Here is a 14,669-nt window from a genome sequence, read left to right on the forward strand (position 1 = left end):
GGAAAGAGCCTAAGTGTCCATCAACAGATGAATGGATCAAGAAGATGTGGTTTATCTATACCATGGAATACTACATGGCAATGAGAAACAATGAAATCTGGCCATGTGTAGCAACATGGATGGGCCTTGAGGGTGTTATCCTGAGCGAAATAAGTCAGGCAGAGAAGGACAAATACCATATTTTTGCACGTATAGGAGGATTAGGAGGAACTTGATGGAGGAACAAGGGGGAGAAGAAGGGGGGAAATGGTGGGGGAAAGGGAGAGAGGCAAACCATGAGAGACTCTTGAATGCTGACAAAAACTGAGGACTGATGGATGTGGGGGGTAGGGGGAGATGGGCATGGAGGAGGGCACTTGTGGGGATGAGCACTGGGTGTTATGTGGAAACTAATTTGAGAATAAACTATTAGAAAAAAAATTATAGGTACAATCTGAAAACCAAGATTGTTTCTTCTTTATGGGTACGGATCATTTCTAACACATTTATTTATCACTTCTGAAGTTATTCTAAATTCCGTGGCTCTTTTCCAACAAATTTCTATTATAATTTACTAACAGGGTTAAAAATGGAAAAATGTTAAGTAGTTATAACACATTTTTTGTTTTGTTTAAATTTAGCATTTATTCATGTTAAAATTTAGTACGAGCCCCTAAATTTCACCTCAAGGGTTAAGTTCACCAATCTTTTAAATATTCTATAAAAGATGACTCCAATTAGGACAATACATTTATTTATTTAAGGGAGCAAGAGAGTGTGTGCATGAGCAGGTGAGAAGGGCAGAGGGAGAGAGAGTGAATATCCTAAGCAGGATCCAAGCTAAGCATCACATGAAAGGCTCGATGCCATCAACCTGGGATCCTGACCTGACCTGAAATCAAGAGTCAGACGCTCAACCAACTGAGCCACCCAAGTGCCCCATGACAAGACATTTAAAGTGTACCTTTCTTATGGCTCTGTCATATATTCTTTGAAATGGTTTAAAAATATATGTCTTATGAAACTTCTAAATCAGAGTATAAGAAAATAGATCAAAAAATATAAAAATGGTGTTTCTACATGCAGTGATTTCTTTTGGATTCACTGATAACCTTATGAGATTATCTTTAACTAACATATGTTTGTAGAAAGCAGTATCATTCAAAAGAACCTTGAATTCTAAATATTTCTATTTTACTCTGGTTACTTATTCATGAATATTCATTTTGTATCAATTATAATTATGTATCAAAAACTTGAGGGACAAAGTAACCTAACAAATTAGCTGTTTTAACTAATAATCAATGTAATAATCACTGTATAGTACTTCTAAATCTATAAAGTATCTTTAAGACTTCATCTATACGAATCCTAAATTATTCTGCCTTTGATAACCTGAAGTATAATTCAGGATTTGTCGTGGTTCTTTGGAGATGTCATTTTGTGAACATTGGTTTTTACTCTAGAGTGCTTAGAGTATCCTGAACATTTGATATTTACAATTACTTGGTTTTTGAAGAGCTACCATGCTTTAGGTATAACAAAGATGTAGAAGAAAAATATAAAGAAAAAATTCTTACCCAAGTATTTTTGCACAATCATCATAATACTTCATGGAATTTTTCACAAAACTGAAGCCATTGACATCACAGACATAGGACTGTCCATTGGCCCGTAACAAATCAAAACCACAAACTGTTTGCTATTTAAAATAAATTATAAGCTTTAAAGTTACATTTGAATTAGGATTCACAGTGTTCTAGTCTTATTATAACATATCAAATTTTATAAATGTCTATAAATGTACTGCTCCATATTAGTTTACTTCATAGTAAGTAATGAAATTACTCATTTGTAACCTATATACTTTGAAAATATGTAAAACATACTATATGATTATTTTAGCACCATACCATGAAATAAATAGAGAACAAAAATGCTTCAGGGTCTTGAGAGATCAAAATATCATCTGTATCAGGAAGTTTTTCAAGTAGTATTTAATTAAAAAAGGGTAAAAAATTTCACAGACTTTATAAAATTTTGTGATAGTAAAAACTGTATCACTTTAATAAAAAAAAAAGCAAAAAAGAAAAATAGTTTTGAATACATGTCCCAAGGAAATGTCCAATTATCCCTATGCACCTTTTTTTAAAGAAAGATGATATTTTCAAGTAATCTCTACACCCACTGTGGGATTTACGCTCACAATCCTGAGATCAAGAGTTGCAGGCTCTATAAACAGAGCCAAGTAGGTGCCTTTCGCTCTGAATCTTTTAAAACTTGTCAACTATACCCTTGTGAGCACTTGAAATAAATAAAATACATTTTATGTGGGAGACGAAAATCATTGCAAGGTATAAGTTTCCTACTCAGCCTCCACGCATTTTCTAAATCCTGCATTTTATATTCAAATCATGACATATTAGCATAAATATGATTTTAAGTCATGTCTTTTGGAATCCTGTTATTACAAAGTTAAAACAATTCATATAAATCTATTAAAATATACTTATAGGCTAATATTCCATTCATAAAAGTGAATTCAAATTATTAAGACATAAAGTATTACTTAATAACCAGTAATACATACTAGTCTTTACATTATAACTCAAGACAAGATTTCAAAAAGGTGAAGTTTATCTTTTGTTAGATGTACGTTGTACTTCTATTTAAATCTTTACCATACAGTAGTGGAAACATAATGATATAGACTGAGGGAGCTAATCAAATGTTAGAAGAAAAATGTTTTCTTTAAGAAATGCATTTGTATTACTCTAACACATTTTATCATATGCAATAAATAGGCTAAAGGATGTACTGCCAAGGCTAGCAGACTACTAAGGACCTTGTTTATCATTTATTATCAAGTAACTATTTTATCAAAACAATCATTTATCAATTCTGAGTAAATAGTACTTGCAACCACTTATTTTTACCATGTTAGACAGTATCTCTAAACACTGGTTAATGCTACTGTTTTAGGTAAGTTTTCCTCCATCATTTTAATTTCTGAATAAATTGGCAAAATTCCCTTTTATACAACAGATAAAATATGGAGCAACAAAGGCCTTCATTTATTATACATTCTTATTAACAGCACTAGAAGAATCCCCTGAAAAGTACATAAACCGTTTAAATGTATCATTTTTATTTTCTCAGCTTATTTCTTCCATTAAATGCCCAAGTAACATTTCTTTTACTCAAAAAAGACAATTAAAATTTCTTTTACAGGAGCCTGTATGGCCTGTAAAACATCTTACCTTAAAAGCAAGGCAGACTTTCCAAGCAATTAATTTCTCTCGTGCATTGAGAATAACAGGGTATCTAACTTCTTTTCCCTCACTATCTCGTTCTACCTTGCCATCGAGTGCTGGAGATTTTCGAGCTTCGGCATGAGCATAATCTGGACCCACTGTATAAACCTTTTGCAAGAGTTAAAATACATAAAAAATTTTATAGTATTATTTAAAATATATTTAAAAAAACAGCAGAGAACAAATTATAAGAAAAAATAACCAATAAAGTTATACTTCAGCCTCCAGACTATTTATTTCACCCTTTCCCTATTTCACATTCCAAAATTTTAGATATTTTGGAAAAGGTTATAAAGAATTAATTACATGGCAAAACTGGTAAAGTGAAGTTCTGTTCTTTATAGAGAATAATTATGCTGAACATTATGAGGGAACACCAGGTTGCATATGATGTGATCTTTTCCAAATTGTTTTAAGTTTAACAAAGGAGAGGTACAAAGAATTATAAAAACATTATAAAAGGAAGTAATGGCCAAAAGAGATTAAAAAATTGGGGGTGGTGGTGAGGGACAGCATAAAATGAAAGGCAGATAAGAGAGGGGACAGCACTCTAAGCACAGGTTATTAACACAGAGGCCAGAGGCATTAAAGAGCATGAAGTATTCAGATAAGAATATTATTTAGTATAGTTTATACTGTAAGAAATAAGGTTCATAGAGGACAGTCTGTGAAATATTCTATATGCTACACTTATGAACCTTATCCACAAGAAAATTTTTTTATTTAAAAAAAAATTTTTTTAATGTTTTTATTCATTTTTGAGAGACAGAGAGATACAGAGCACTAACAGGGGAGGGGCAGAGCGAGAGAGGGAGACATAGAATCTGAAGCAGACTCCAGGCTCTGAGCAATCAGCACAGAGTCCAACATGGGGCTCAAACCCACCAACCGCGAGATCATGACCTGAGCTAAAGTCGGACACTTAACCGACTGAGCCACCCAGGTGCCCCACAAGAGAATTTTTAAAGAGAGGTTCATGGTCAGGTTACACCTTAGAGACTGGCTGAAGGTAAAGCAATTAAGACCTTATCTGCCACTAAAAGAAGACCAACATATTTTTATATTATGCTACAGCTGTTGCAGATCTCAAAACATCATTTATGCTAATCAATGCTTACAAACTGGTGCTATTTAGACCTTTACTCACTATTTTATTATTTAATTTCCTTTTAAAGAAGCATACATGTTATTATATCACCAAGTTGGTTTTTAATTATTTTTATAACTATATTTCAATAAAATTTGTCTCCTTGGCAACCTGTTTTAAGTATTTAAGAATATTATTCTAAAAAAAGGGTCCATAGCCATCAGACTGTCAAAGGCATTCATAATACAAAACAGATTAAGAATCCCTAGTCAAAAAAAAAAGAAAAAAGAAAGATATCCAGAATAGAGGATAGATATAGCTAATTAAAGGGTAATCTCTTTTTCTGTTGCCATCAGTAAACTAAATACAAAATTAAACTGTAATCACTCCTACCTTTACGTCAGTACCATCTGTGGGCATAAACTCTTCATATATATATGAGCCTGTTTTTCGTACATTGCTTTCTGGGGAATAAACACTACTTCTACTGCCAATCTGAAAATGAAAGATGTCCATAAATATAAAAACTAAATTATTCATCTCATTTTAGTAACGTAATCTTTCACCATCTATTTCCATCTTAGATATTTCCAAAAACTTTTCTGGTGCACAAATATTTAACAACATTTACTATATAACTGACGCTGTATTATTTTCTACAGTAATTATAACTTGTATGTAAGTTAAATAGCATAAAAATAGAACGAATGGTAAGAGTAACATTTCTTAGATTCAATCATGTAGTTGCATGCAACCCTGTTCACTTTGTCTACTGTAGAATTTTCCACTGTGTAAGTACACAGAATTTATTCATTCCATTAATGGGTATTTAGGTTGTTTTCTAAGCTTTAGTCAGTAGAATAGTTTTGCTTTGAACATTTTTATATGTGTCCCACGTGCAAGAGGGTTTGTAAGGTATATACAAAAAGTAGAATTACTGGGTATTAGAATTACTAGGTGCTCATATTCAACATACAAAAAGAATGCCAAAATCTTTTATGAACTGTTTTAACAATTTAGTCTCTGTAGCACATAGAGGAGTTCCCACTGCTCTATTATAATTGGTATTATTAGACTTAATATTTGCCACTGTAACGTATATAAAATAGTATCCTACTGAGTTCTTACTTTTCATTTCCATGATTATAAATGTACACGCATTTTTATCTTAATGTATTGTTAAATTATATTGCTAAGAGGATATATTAATTTGCATTCCTGCCAACAACATTCGGGCTTGTGCTTGTTTTCCAACTACCTCAATCTTTTAGATTTTTGGCAATCCAGAAAGTAATTCAATGTCATTATCTTTTAGACCTCATTTGCATTTGTTTTATTATCGATGCAATTTTGAGCATACTGTCATGTATCCAAAAATTATTAGTATTACTTTTGTCTATGAATCATTCATCTTGGGGGCTATTTTTCTTCTTCTTTATTTTTAAGTGGGCTCCATGCCCACTGTGGGGCTTAAACTCATGATCCTGAGTTCATGCTCTAACAACTGACCCAGCAAAGGTGCCTTTTTTCTTTCTTTCTTTTTTTGTTCTTTTAATTTTTAATGTTTTATTTATTTCTGAGAGAGAGGCAGCATGAGCAAGGGAGGGTCAGTGAGAGAGGGAGAATCTGAAACAGGCTCCAAGCTCTGAGCTAGCTGTCAGTACAGAGCCTGATGCGGGGCTTGAACCCAAGAACCGCGAGATCATGACCTGAGGCAAAGTCGGACACTTAATCGACTGAGCTACCCAGGTGCCCCAAGGTGCCATTTTTCTTAAAGACTGCTGATCTTTACCTGAATTTGTCATTAGCCAGATACATAAATGGAAGGTACAAAGGAAATATGTAACATTAAATAACTAAAATAATGCTTTGCTTTTCTAACAAAGAAGGGTATCAGTTTTCACTTATTCCTAAATGATACATTTTTATTTAGTCTTAGTTCTATTAAATACTTGATTACTTTTAGTAAAATTTGTACAAAATATGAAGAACAGTATTCCCTAGGATAACAAAGGTTTACCTTTCGAAAAAGTCTTTGACTTCCGCCACCAGCAGATGTTGGGTAGTAAATGTAAACATTGTGATCCTCTGCACTGACTGGCTTTTCTACAAATGGCTTTTGAAAAACTTCACCATTTACTTCTACATGATCTTCGCCTTCAATGAGGCTGCATTCTAAAAGTCAAACATAAAATCAGAAAAAAATTACATAATGTATACAATCTGGAAATAATTTTATTATTATAGTTTTTACTAGAGTGGAGATTACAAAGAAAAGTAACCCTGGATAATATATGATTTTATTTTAGTTAAAAGTATTTACACAAACAACATATATCAACATTTATGATGTATGACATTAAAAACTATAGTTTTTCTTTAAAATCTTATGAACCTGTAATTTCACCTTATCAATTCACAGAATTCAATGTTAGATAGGAAATGACACTAACAAGAAAGACTGAAAAATAATTTTAGAATGCTGTCATCTTCTGAAAAATGTAAGGGATCATTTGTATCACAGATACTACAAAACATGAAATTATTTAGGTTACTAAAGTAACTTGTTATACAGTAAGCAAGAAAGCAAGCCATCTAATTAGGAAGTTCATTTTTTACCTCTAAACAAATGAGAGAAGTTCCCTGTTATGGATAATAAATGCTATATCTTGTTTTTAATAAAAGTTGCTTTAACTTACAATAAAACATCAGAATTCCCTAAAATTCCCTTATCAGAATATTAAATCTTAATACAGATAAATATTTATCTTGGTTTTTTAGACTGTTACATATAACTTACATGCTATGTTTTAGATAACCAGAAAAATGAAGCAAAGGGTGCTCTAATAGTAGGTAGTTAATATTACAAAATTCCTAGTCATCAGAAATTTAATTACAGCATCCTATCATGAAGTTTCTAATCCTTAATTCAACAGTCATAGATAAATCACCTGTTTACACCTAATCAATATAAATTTATTAAGGATGTAATTTAAAAAGTCTTCTTTACGATTCCCAAATATATGTCCAGTGCAAACCAAAGAAAAGTAGGATACATAACTCTAAAATTATTAGCGGGTCTTTTAGCTTTTAGTGCTACACTTCAACGGAACATAATGCTTGCTTGGTTCATTTCTTTATAAAAAAGTAAACAAAATGCTATGAATTCTTCAAATTCCTTCTACTTAGTTATAGAAGGGAGGTGGCTCAAAAGTATGCTGAGTGACAAAAGACAGCTCACTTAAAATCTCTTACTCTTACCTTTGGGATTATTTGGGTCACGGTTCAAAATTGCATAACGTGGAAGTAAAATACCTTCAGCTTGAAGAATACTGTATACTTCCCTTCTGAAGAATAAGGAAAACATCCTTTATTGTTTTATTCTATTTCACAAGCACATTATTACTACTATATTACTAAAAAGGCATGGATATCAAGTCTAATTTTTTAAATAAACAAATATGTCATTTAAAGTATTGAAAAATATGTATTCAAAGGAAATACTATGCAATGTTAGAACAAAAATGTCTGCACAATACTATATGTGGCATATTAAAATACTAATATTTAAAACTGGGAATGTAAATGTATAAAAAGAAATGGTTAAATAAAGTTGCTATACAAGTTGCAATGACAGAATATTACCTCACCATTAAAAACTTCATACTCAAAAAAACAAAAAATCTTTATACTTAAAGAATATTTAATGGTATGGGAAAATGTTCTTTGTATTGTAAGAAAAAAGTGACCCTAATTTTGTAAAATGTGAATGTATATATGTATTACTTTCTATATGACAAAATATGAGAGATAGAGCGGTAGGGTTAAATCATTTCTTGATGCTTTTATTTTCCAAATTTCTTAAAGTAAATACGCATTTTTATATAGATGTATAACATATAAAAATCTAGGGAAAATGTTTTTAAGTTTTAGATATCAATAATGTCACTATTTGGAAGAGAAAAAACCAGAAGCAAAACACTATAGAGCCTTATACTTTATAAAGCATTTTCATACATATAATCTCATATAGTAAAGTCCACACAAAATAATACCTAATGTTGGTAAAATTATAAGGGTAGCCATCAGAGTGAAACATCATCAAACAATATATATAAATATAATTGGATTTTACAGTTTCTCTTAGAAATCCATGCTTTTGGCCTGTAAAATGAATGCTAAGATAAATAGATATTTTTCAAAACAGTTGCACTTTACCATTAAAAATAATCTAGTTACAATGAGTATTAGCCCTAATTTTATCATCAGTCACATGACAAAGAAACTGCTTATAATTTTCAACGGTTCAGTAGACACCAGAAATTAATCAAACCTGGATTCAGTCCTTTTCCCACTATTTGTGGGACTACTTGTGACTTTGAGCAAATCAATTCATCTCCCTTATTTTCAAGATTTTTCATCTATAAAATTGGATATAAATACCTATTTCTAAATATTAATTAAAGGATACCACAAATTAACGTATATGAAAACCTGATGCCATATCAGCTTACAGTATATACTAAATGTTAATTTTCCTTTGCTTAATTCAGCCATCTCCATCACTCACCTATCTTGTATGAGATACTGCATATTCAAGTCATTGATTACAAATGGATTCCTGAGTTTTGCATAGGCAACTGCTTTGTCCAGTGGAAATCCTAAGAACACATATTTAACATTGTCTGTATAATCTCAACATAAGTTGACATCTATAACTTTATCAATATGAATTTATGCCACTTCTGTGAAAGGTTAATTTCATTAATCACTGCTTTCCATATAAATCATGGAAAAATAAGTACATAAAACCTGACTTAACTTGTACTATTAATAAGTCTTATTTTTTCCTGGTTAATTTGATTGATAAGGCACAATAAGCTAGTGGTTATATAACCAAATTTAAAGCACTGACACATTAGTCAATACCTGATTATTCAAAGTCACTGATAAAAAATTAAGATTACCTCAAACACAGAAATCCATATACAAATAAATATATCACAATCACTTGATTTTTAAAATATATGTAACTCTTTTTCTCACTTTTTAAATTTGTTATCTATACATATAAATTATTGATAATTCAAAGAATTTATGCATCTTTAAAATAGCAAAAACAAAGGTTAATTCTCTTGCAAAGATATGCTCTAAATATAAAATATATGAGCAGGATCATACTTGCTCTTACTAGGTCAATGTTAAGATATCAGAAATTAACTTTCTAAAATTTCTAGGCTTTGGTAAAATTACTAATCACAAGGAAAACAAATCAAATGGCGGATAGTAAGAAGTCTAAATTATCTAAAGCATTTTAATGATTATACTATGCCCTCTGTATTCAAACTAAAAGTCTCCAGTTTTATCCATCAATACGTATTATTTAGAGATGGTATGGCAGTTTACCCTAGAGGTTAATAAAATAGGTTCAAAGGCCTGGCTCCATCTTTCATTAGCTATGTGACCTTGGGCAAATTTATTTAACATCTCTCAGCCCCTGATTCCCAGCTATAAATGGATATTATACCAGTCATACCTAGTAGAGTTTTTTGAGGAACTCCATAAAGGAGTGTATGCACAGGACCTGACATAGTAAGCTCCCAATAAATATTATTATTTCTTAAATGACAATACTTTAATGAATATCTTATGTAAGGAATGAAGTAAAAATCAGTAGGTGTGCACAACTTTAGAATTTAACTATAGTATACTACAATACACCTGTGAAGACACTGTGTTTGGTAGCATTATCAGAATGCTAAAAAAAAAAACTAAACAAAAAACTATGGTCAGTTGAAAAAGACTTATTCCTAAAGTCCTCTTAGTTTTTAAAATGTAATCAAAGTACTCTCTACCAAGAATCACTTAGCCACAAATTACAAACCCTTCTAGTTTTGTAAAGACTCTCAGAAGAATTCATCACTTGTCATAAAGATCCCACCTCAATGTCTGTGATTTGAAGTTTCCTAACAGAACTCAGCGAACAGGAACCCTTAAAAACAAAAAAGTTCCCCTTTGTTGTTGTTGTGGCTAAAGAGTACATTTTTCCTTACCAAGAGACAGCATATGGGATATCCCCTTAGAGAGCACCTAGTTTACAGGCAAATAAATAGCTCTGTCAAAGAACCATGTGGTAGTAAGGAAAGAACACCTTACCCTCAATGATAAGATAATTTTCATAGTCTCTGAAATAAAGGACTTCAGTTTGTAAAGAAGAACAGGGCCTTGGCTTCTCTATGGGCTAAAGGAGCACAAAAAGTCTGAAACATGCTCCATCCCCTTCTTGCTGAAGGAAATGTTTCCTGAATACATTACTAAAGTCAAACTTTAACACAGATAGAGATTACATATTTTGGTAGCAAGACTGATTTAGTATGAATTCATTTATAACTAAGTACATATCTTTTAACTTATAGTTCTTAGTAAGATATACATTTAATTCACAGATTCTTGTGTTAGAAAATTTCAGATATTCGCTAATAATTTTGATTAATGGGCTTTACTATGAAGGCATACTTTACCATCAAGTGATACTGAAGTTTTATTATATTTCAGTTTGATTTACAAAAGAAACCAAGTAAAATAAAAAATTCAAATATTAAGTTCTTCATAAATAAAATATGAATATGTATATGAGGAAAGATAGATCATTTTCTGTATGACAAAAGCACAGAGCTTAAGATATTCAATAATTCAGGAATTCATTCTAAGTAACTTAGAGTAACAAACAAAGATATAGTTTCAAAGAATTCATCAACCTTATTTTTAATAGTAAAAACTGGAAACTATCTGTTAGGATATTGGCTAAATATGTTGATGACAAACTATGACATCATTAAAAAATCAGGATTCCGAAGAATGTAATGGAGGGAAAATAAACCTGGATATAGCTAATGAAAAATTAAATATAACATTACATATACACTATAATAGTAAATTTGTTTTTAAAAAAATACTCAGAGGAAAAATGACTGAAAAGAAATATATCAAAATGTTAACATCACTGATCTGTGAGAGTGGGTAAGTTTAGTTTTATTTTTCTATTTTATTTAATAATCTACAATTAGTATTATTAGTTTTATTATAAGAGGATAAAGGGAATTCCCACCCCATTCTTTAATACCTTTAGAATGGAAAGAAATAAGACAATCACATAAAGGCCAGTTTTCTACTGGTTCATTCAAAATAACATCCTCTTCAAATACTACTACTGTGATATATTTAAATAAGGAGATCCGTTCAAGAATTTCCTTCATTGGTTTGGATTTGGATTTCTTTGCCATGGAACATATTCCAACCACAATCTGCCTTTCTGGTGGCTAAAACAGAAAGAAAACAAAACAATCAGGTTGACTCCATACGAAATTCAAAGTAGAGCTATCTTAAATCTTTTTCAGGAAGTAGATCAGGGATGTGATTAATACTAAAGACACATTAAGCAAAAAAGGCATTTTTCAAAATTACTTTGTTGTTATAATAACTAATAAATAACAGTTGTCTACAAAGGTCTGAAAGAAATTCTAAAACAATACACTTTCACGACATTGTTACTATTTTCATTATGATTTTAAACTTAAATAGATACTCCTTTCTTGATTGTCTCTAGCACTCATTTACCTTCCTTACAACAGAAGGGGAAAATAAGGGCCAAAACTTATCTAATCCAAGCAAAAAGATCAATGAGAGATAAAAAATTCTCTTGCCTAAAATAAGATGTTTTAACTACAAGCTGTATTATACAATGTTTACTTAATTTTGTAGATTGAGCTTGAATAGGAGTTGGTCACCAATGACAACTTGGAAGAAAATTTTGGAGAAAGCCAAACTGCTAACAGAGGTGTCAATGCTCTTTGAAGCTCCAATCTTTATACTAAATATTCTTATTAATGGTGTTGCTCATCTCTGGCACCTTTGCTATAGCTAAAAGGCCCTGGTTCATCCTGAAACTAAAAAAGGAGGATACAGAAATAACTTTTGAGTAGCTCACAGGTTTACAACATCACTCACGATTCATTCTGAGGTCTCTGCATTCACATAATTAAGAATTTATCAAATAAATAAAGCTGTGTTTTCTCTTTTTTGTTCTCTCTATTCCATCTTTTATCTATTTCAGATGACAATATAATCTGAGCTCAAAAGTGTTTTATTAGAGTTTCTCTTATAAATCTAAAAATAAAATAGGATAACATCAGCTTTAAATTGCTATTCTTTATGCCTAAAATTAGATTTCTTCATCGCTTCTTCTAACTTATGAACAAGATTTGCTGTCTTTCTGCCTTGATTATTCACTTTTACGTTTCCTTATTCAATTATTTTCTCATCAAAAGCCTCTACCCAACTTATGATGTTCCTAATGAGTATTTCCCTAGCAAACAAAAGTACTCAAGCTAAACCATCAATAAAACAAAAACGCAACCTACTGAATGGGAGGAAATATTTGCAAATGATATATCTATTAAGGGGTCAACTTCTAAAATATACAAGGAACTCATACAACTCAACATCAAAAAAACCCCAAATTATCCAATTAAAAAATGGACAGAGGACCTTAATAGACATACAGATGGGCAAAAGATTCATGAAAAGATGGTCAACAACACTAATCATCAGGAAAATGCAAATCAAAACCACAATAAGATATCACCTCACACCTGTGAGAATGACTAGTATTAAAAAAACAAGAAACAAGTGCTGGCAAGATGTGGAGAAAAAGGAATCCTCTTGCATTATTGGTGGGAATGTAAACTGGTGCAGCCACTGTGGAAAACAGTATGGAGGTTCCTCAAAAAATTAAAAATAGACATACCACAGTGCCTATTAATCCTACTTTTGGATATTTACCAAGAAAATAAAAACACTAATTCAAAAAGATATGTTTACTGCATCATTATTTACAACAGCTAAGATATGGAAGTAACCTAAGGGTTCACCAGTAAATGAATGGATAAAGCTGTGATATATATACTAGTCAGCCATAAAAAAGAATGAAGGGGTGCCTGGGAGGCTCAGTTGGTTGAGCGTCCGACTTTGACTCAGGTTATGATCTTGTGGTTTGTGAGTTTGAGCCCCATGTTGGGCTCACTGGTATCAGCCTAGAGCCTGCTTCAGATCCTCTGTCCCCTTCTCTCTGCCCCTTCCCTCCTTGTGCTCTTTCTGTCTCTCTCTCAAAAATAAACATTAAAAAAAAAAAAAAAAGAATGAAAACTTGACATTCGCAACAACATTGATGAACCTACAGAATATTATGTTAAGTGAGACAGTCAGAAAGACAAATACCGTATGATTTCACTTACATGTGGAATCTAAAAATCAAAAGAAATAAAAAAAAATATAGACTCAAATACAGAGAACAAACTGGTGGCTCTCAGAGACAAGGGGAGGTGGAGGAATGGGTGAAATAGGTGAAGGGGATTAAGACGTACAGACTTTCAGTTATAAAATAGAAAAGTTAAGGGGATGAGAAGTACAGCATAGGGAATACAGTCAAAACAGAAACTTTGTATGGTGACAGATGGTAACTACACTATCATGGTGAGCATTCTGTAATGTATATAATTGCTGAGTACCATGTTGAACACATGAAACTAAAGTCAATTATACTTCAGTAAATGAAGCACTCAACCGAACATTTCCTACGGCTTTACAGATTAAAAAATGGCTAATATGTAAAATTTTGTTTATTATAGATCTATTTAATTAATATCTACTGATAAGCTAAGATGAACTAGAAACTTTCAAGTTTAAAATGCACAAATATACCTGAATTATTAAGACAAAATTACAGAATTTTCCTATCAGGTAAAATGTTGGAAGCATGAAAATTACTTTTTAAACAGGTCTAAATTACTTTGTTAGATTTAATGTCTAAAATGAAATTCATGGGGCGCCTGGGTGGCTTAGTTGGTTAAGCGTCCGACTTTCGCTTAGGTCACGATCTCGTGGTTCGTGGGTTCGAGACCCGTGTCGGGCTCTGTGCTGACTGCCAGCTCGGAGCCTGGAGCCCGTTTCAGTCTGTGACTCCCTCTCTCTCTGACCCTCCCCTGCTCATGCTGTCTCTCTCTCTCTCTCTCCTAGAAATAAATAAAACACTAAAAAAAATTTTTTAAATGAAATTCATACCTTTAATCTTAAAAACAGGAGGATGACCTAGAACAAATTATTTTATCAATCTTGAGGTCAAATGAAACAAATTCAAGCTACTCCAAAGTGACAATTATACATCACAAATGTGAGCTCAATGAGTACCAATATTCTAACAATTATACTAAGCGCTGTAATTAGATATACAG

General features: G+C 31.7%; 1 protein-coding gene across 10 annotated transcripts in view; it reads right to left on the reverse strand.

Moving 5' to 3' along the window:
* Positions 1-14,669, reverse strand: part of PPIP5K2 (diphosphoinositol pentakisphosphate kinase 2) — a 70,145-nt gene that overhangs the window by 49,070 nt on the left and 6,406 nt on the right. For all 10 annotated transcript variants that reach the window (XM_039216938.1, XM_039216935.1, XM_039216930.1 and 7 more), the window contains exons 3-9: positions 11,504-11,699; positions 8,951-9,041; positions 7,642-7,727; positions 6,401-6,555; positions 4,774-4,875; positions 3,240-3,401; positions 1,560-1,681 (exon numbers count right to left, since the gene is read on the reverse strand). In XM_039216938.1, coding sequence (XP_039072869.1) covers positions 1,560-1,681; positions 3,240-3,401; positions 4,774-4,875; positions 6,401-6,555; positions 7,642-7,727; positions 8,951-9,041; positions 11,504-11,699 — 914 coding nt within the window. The remainder of the gene's footprint in view (positions 1-1,559; positions 1,682-3,239; positions 3,402-4,773; positions 4,876-6,400; positions 6,556-7,641; positions 7,728-8,950; positions 9,042-11,503; positions 11,700-14,669) is intronic.

Source organism: Hyaena hyaena, unplaced genomic scaffold (genome assembly GCF_003009895.1).
Source record: "Hyaena hyaena isolate Hyena2069 unplaced genomic scaffold, ASM300989v1 scaffold_661, whole genome shotgun sequence".
In the NCBI taxonomy this organism is placed as follows: Eukaryota; Metazoa; Chordata; class Mammalia; order Carnivora; family Hyaenidae; genus Hyaena; species Hyaena hyaena.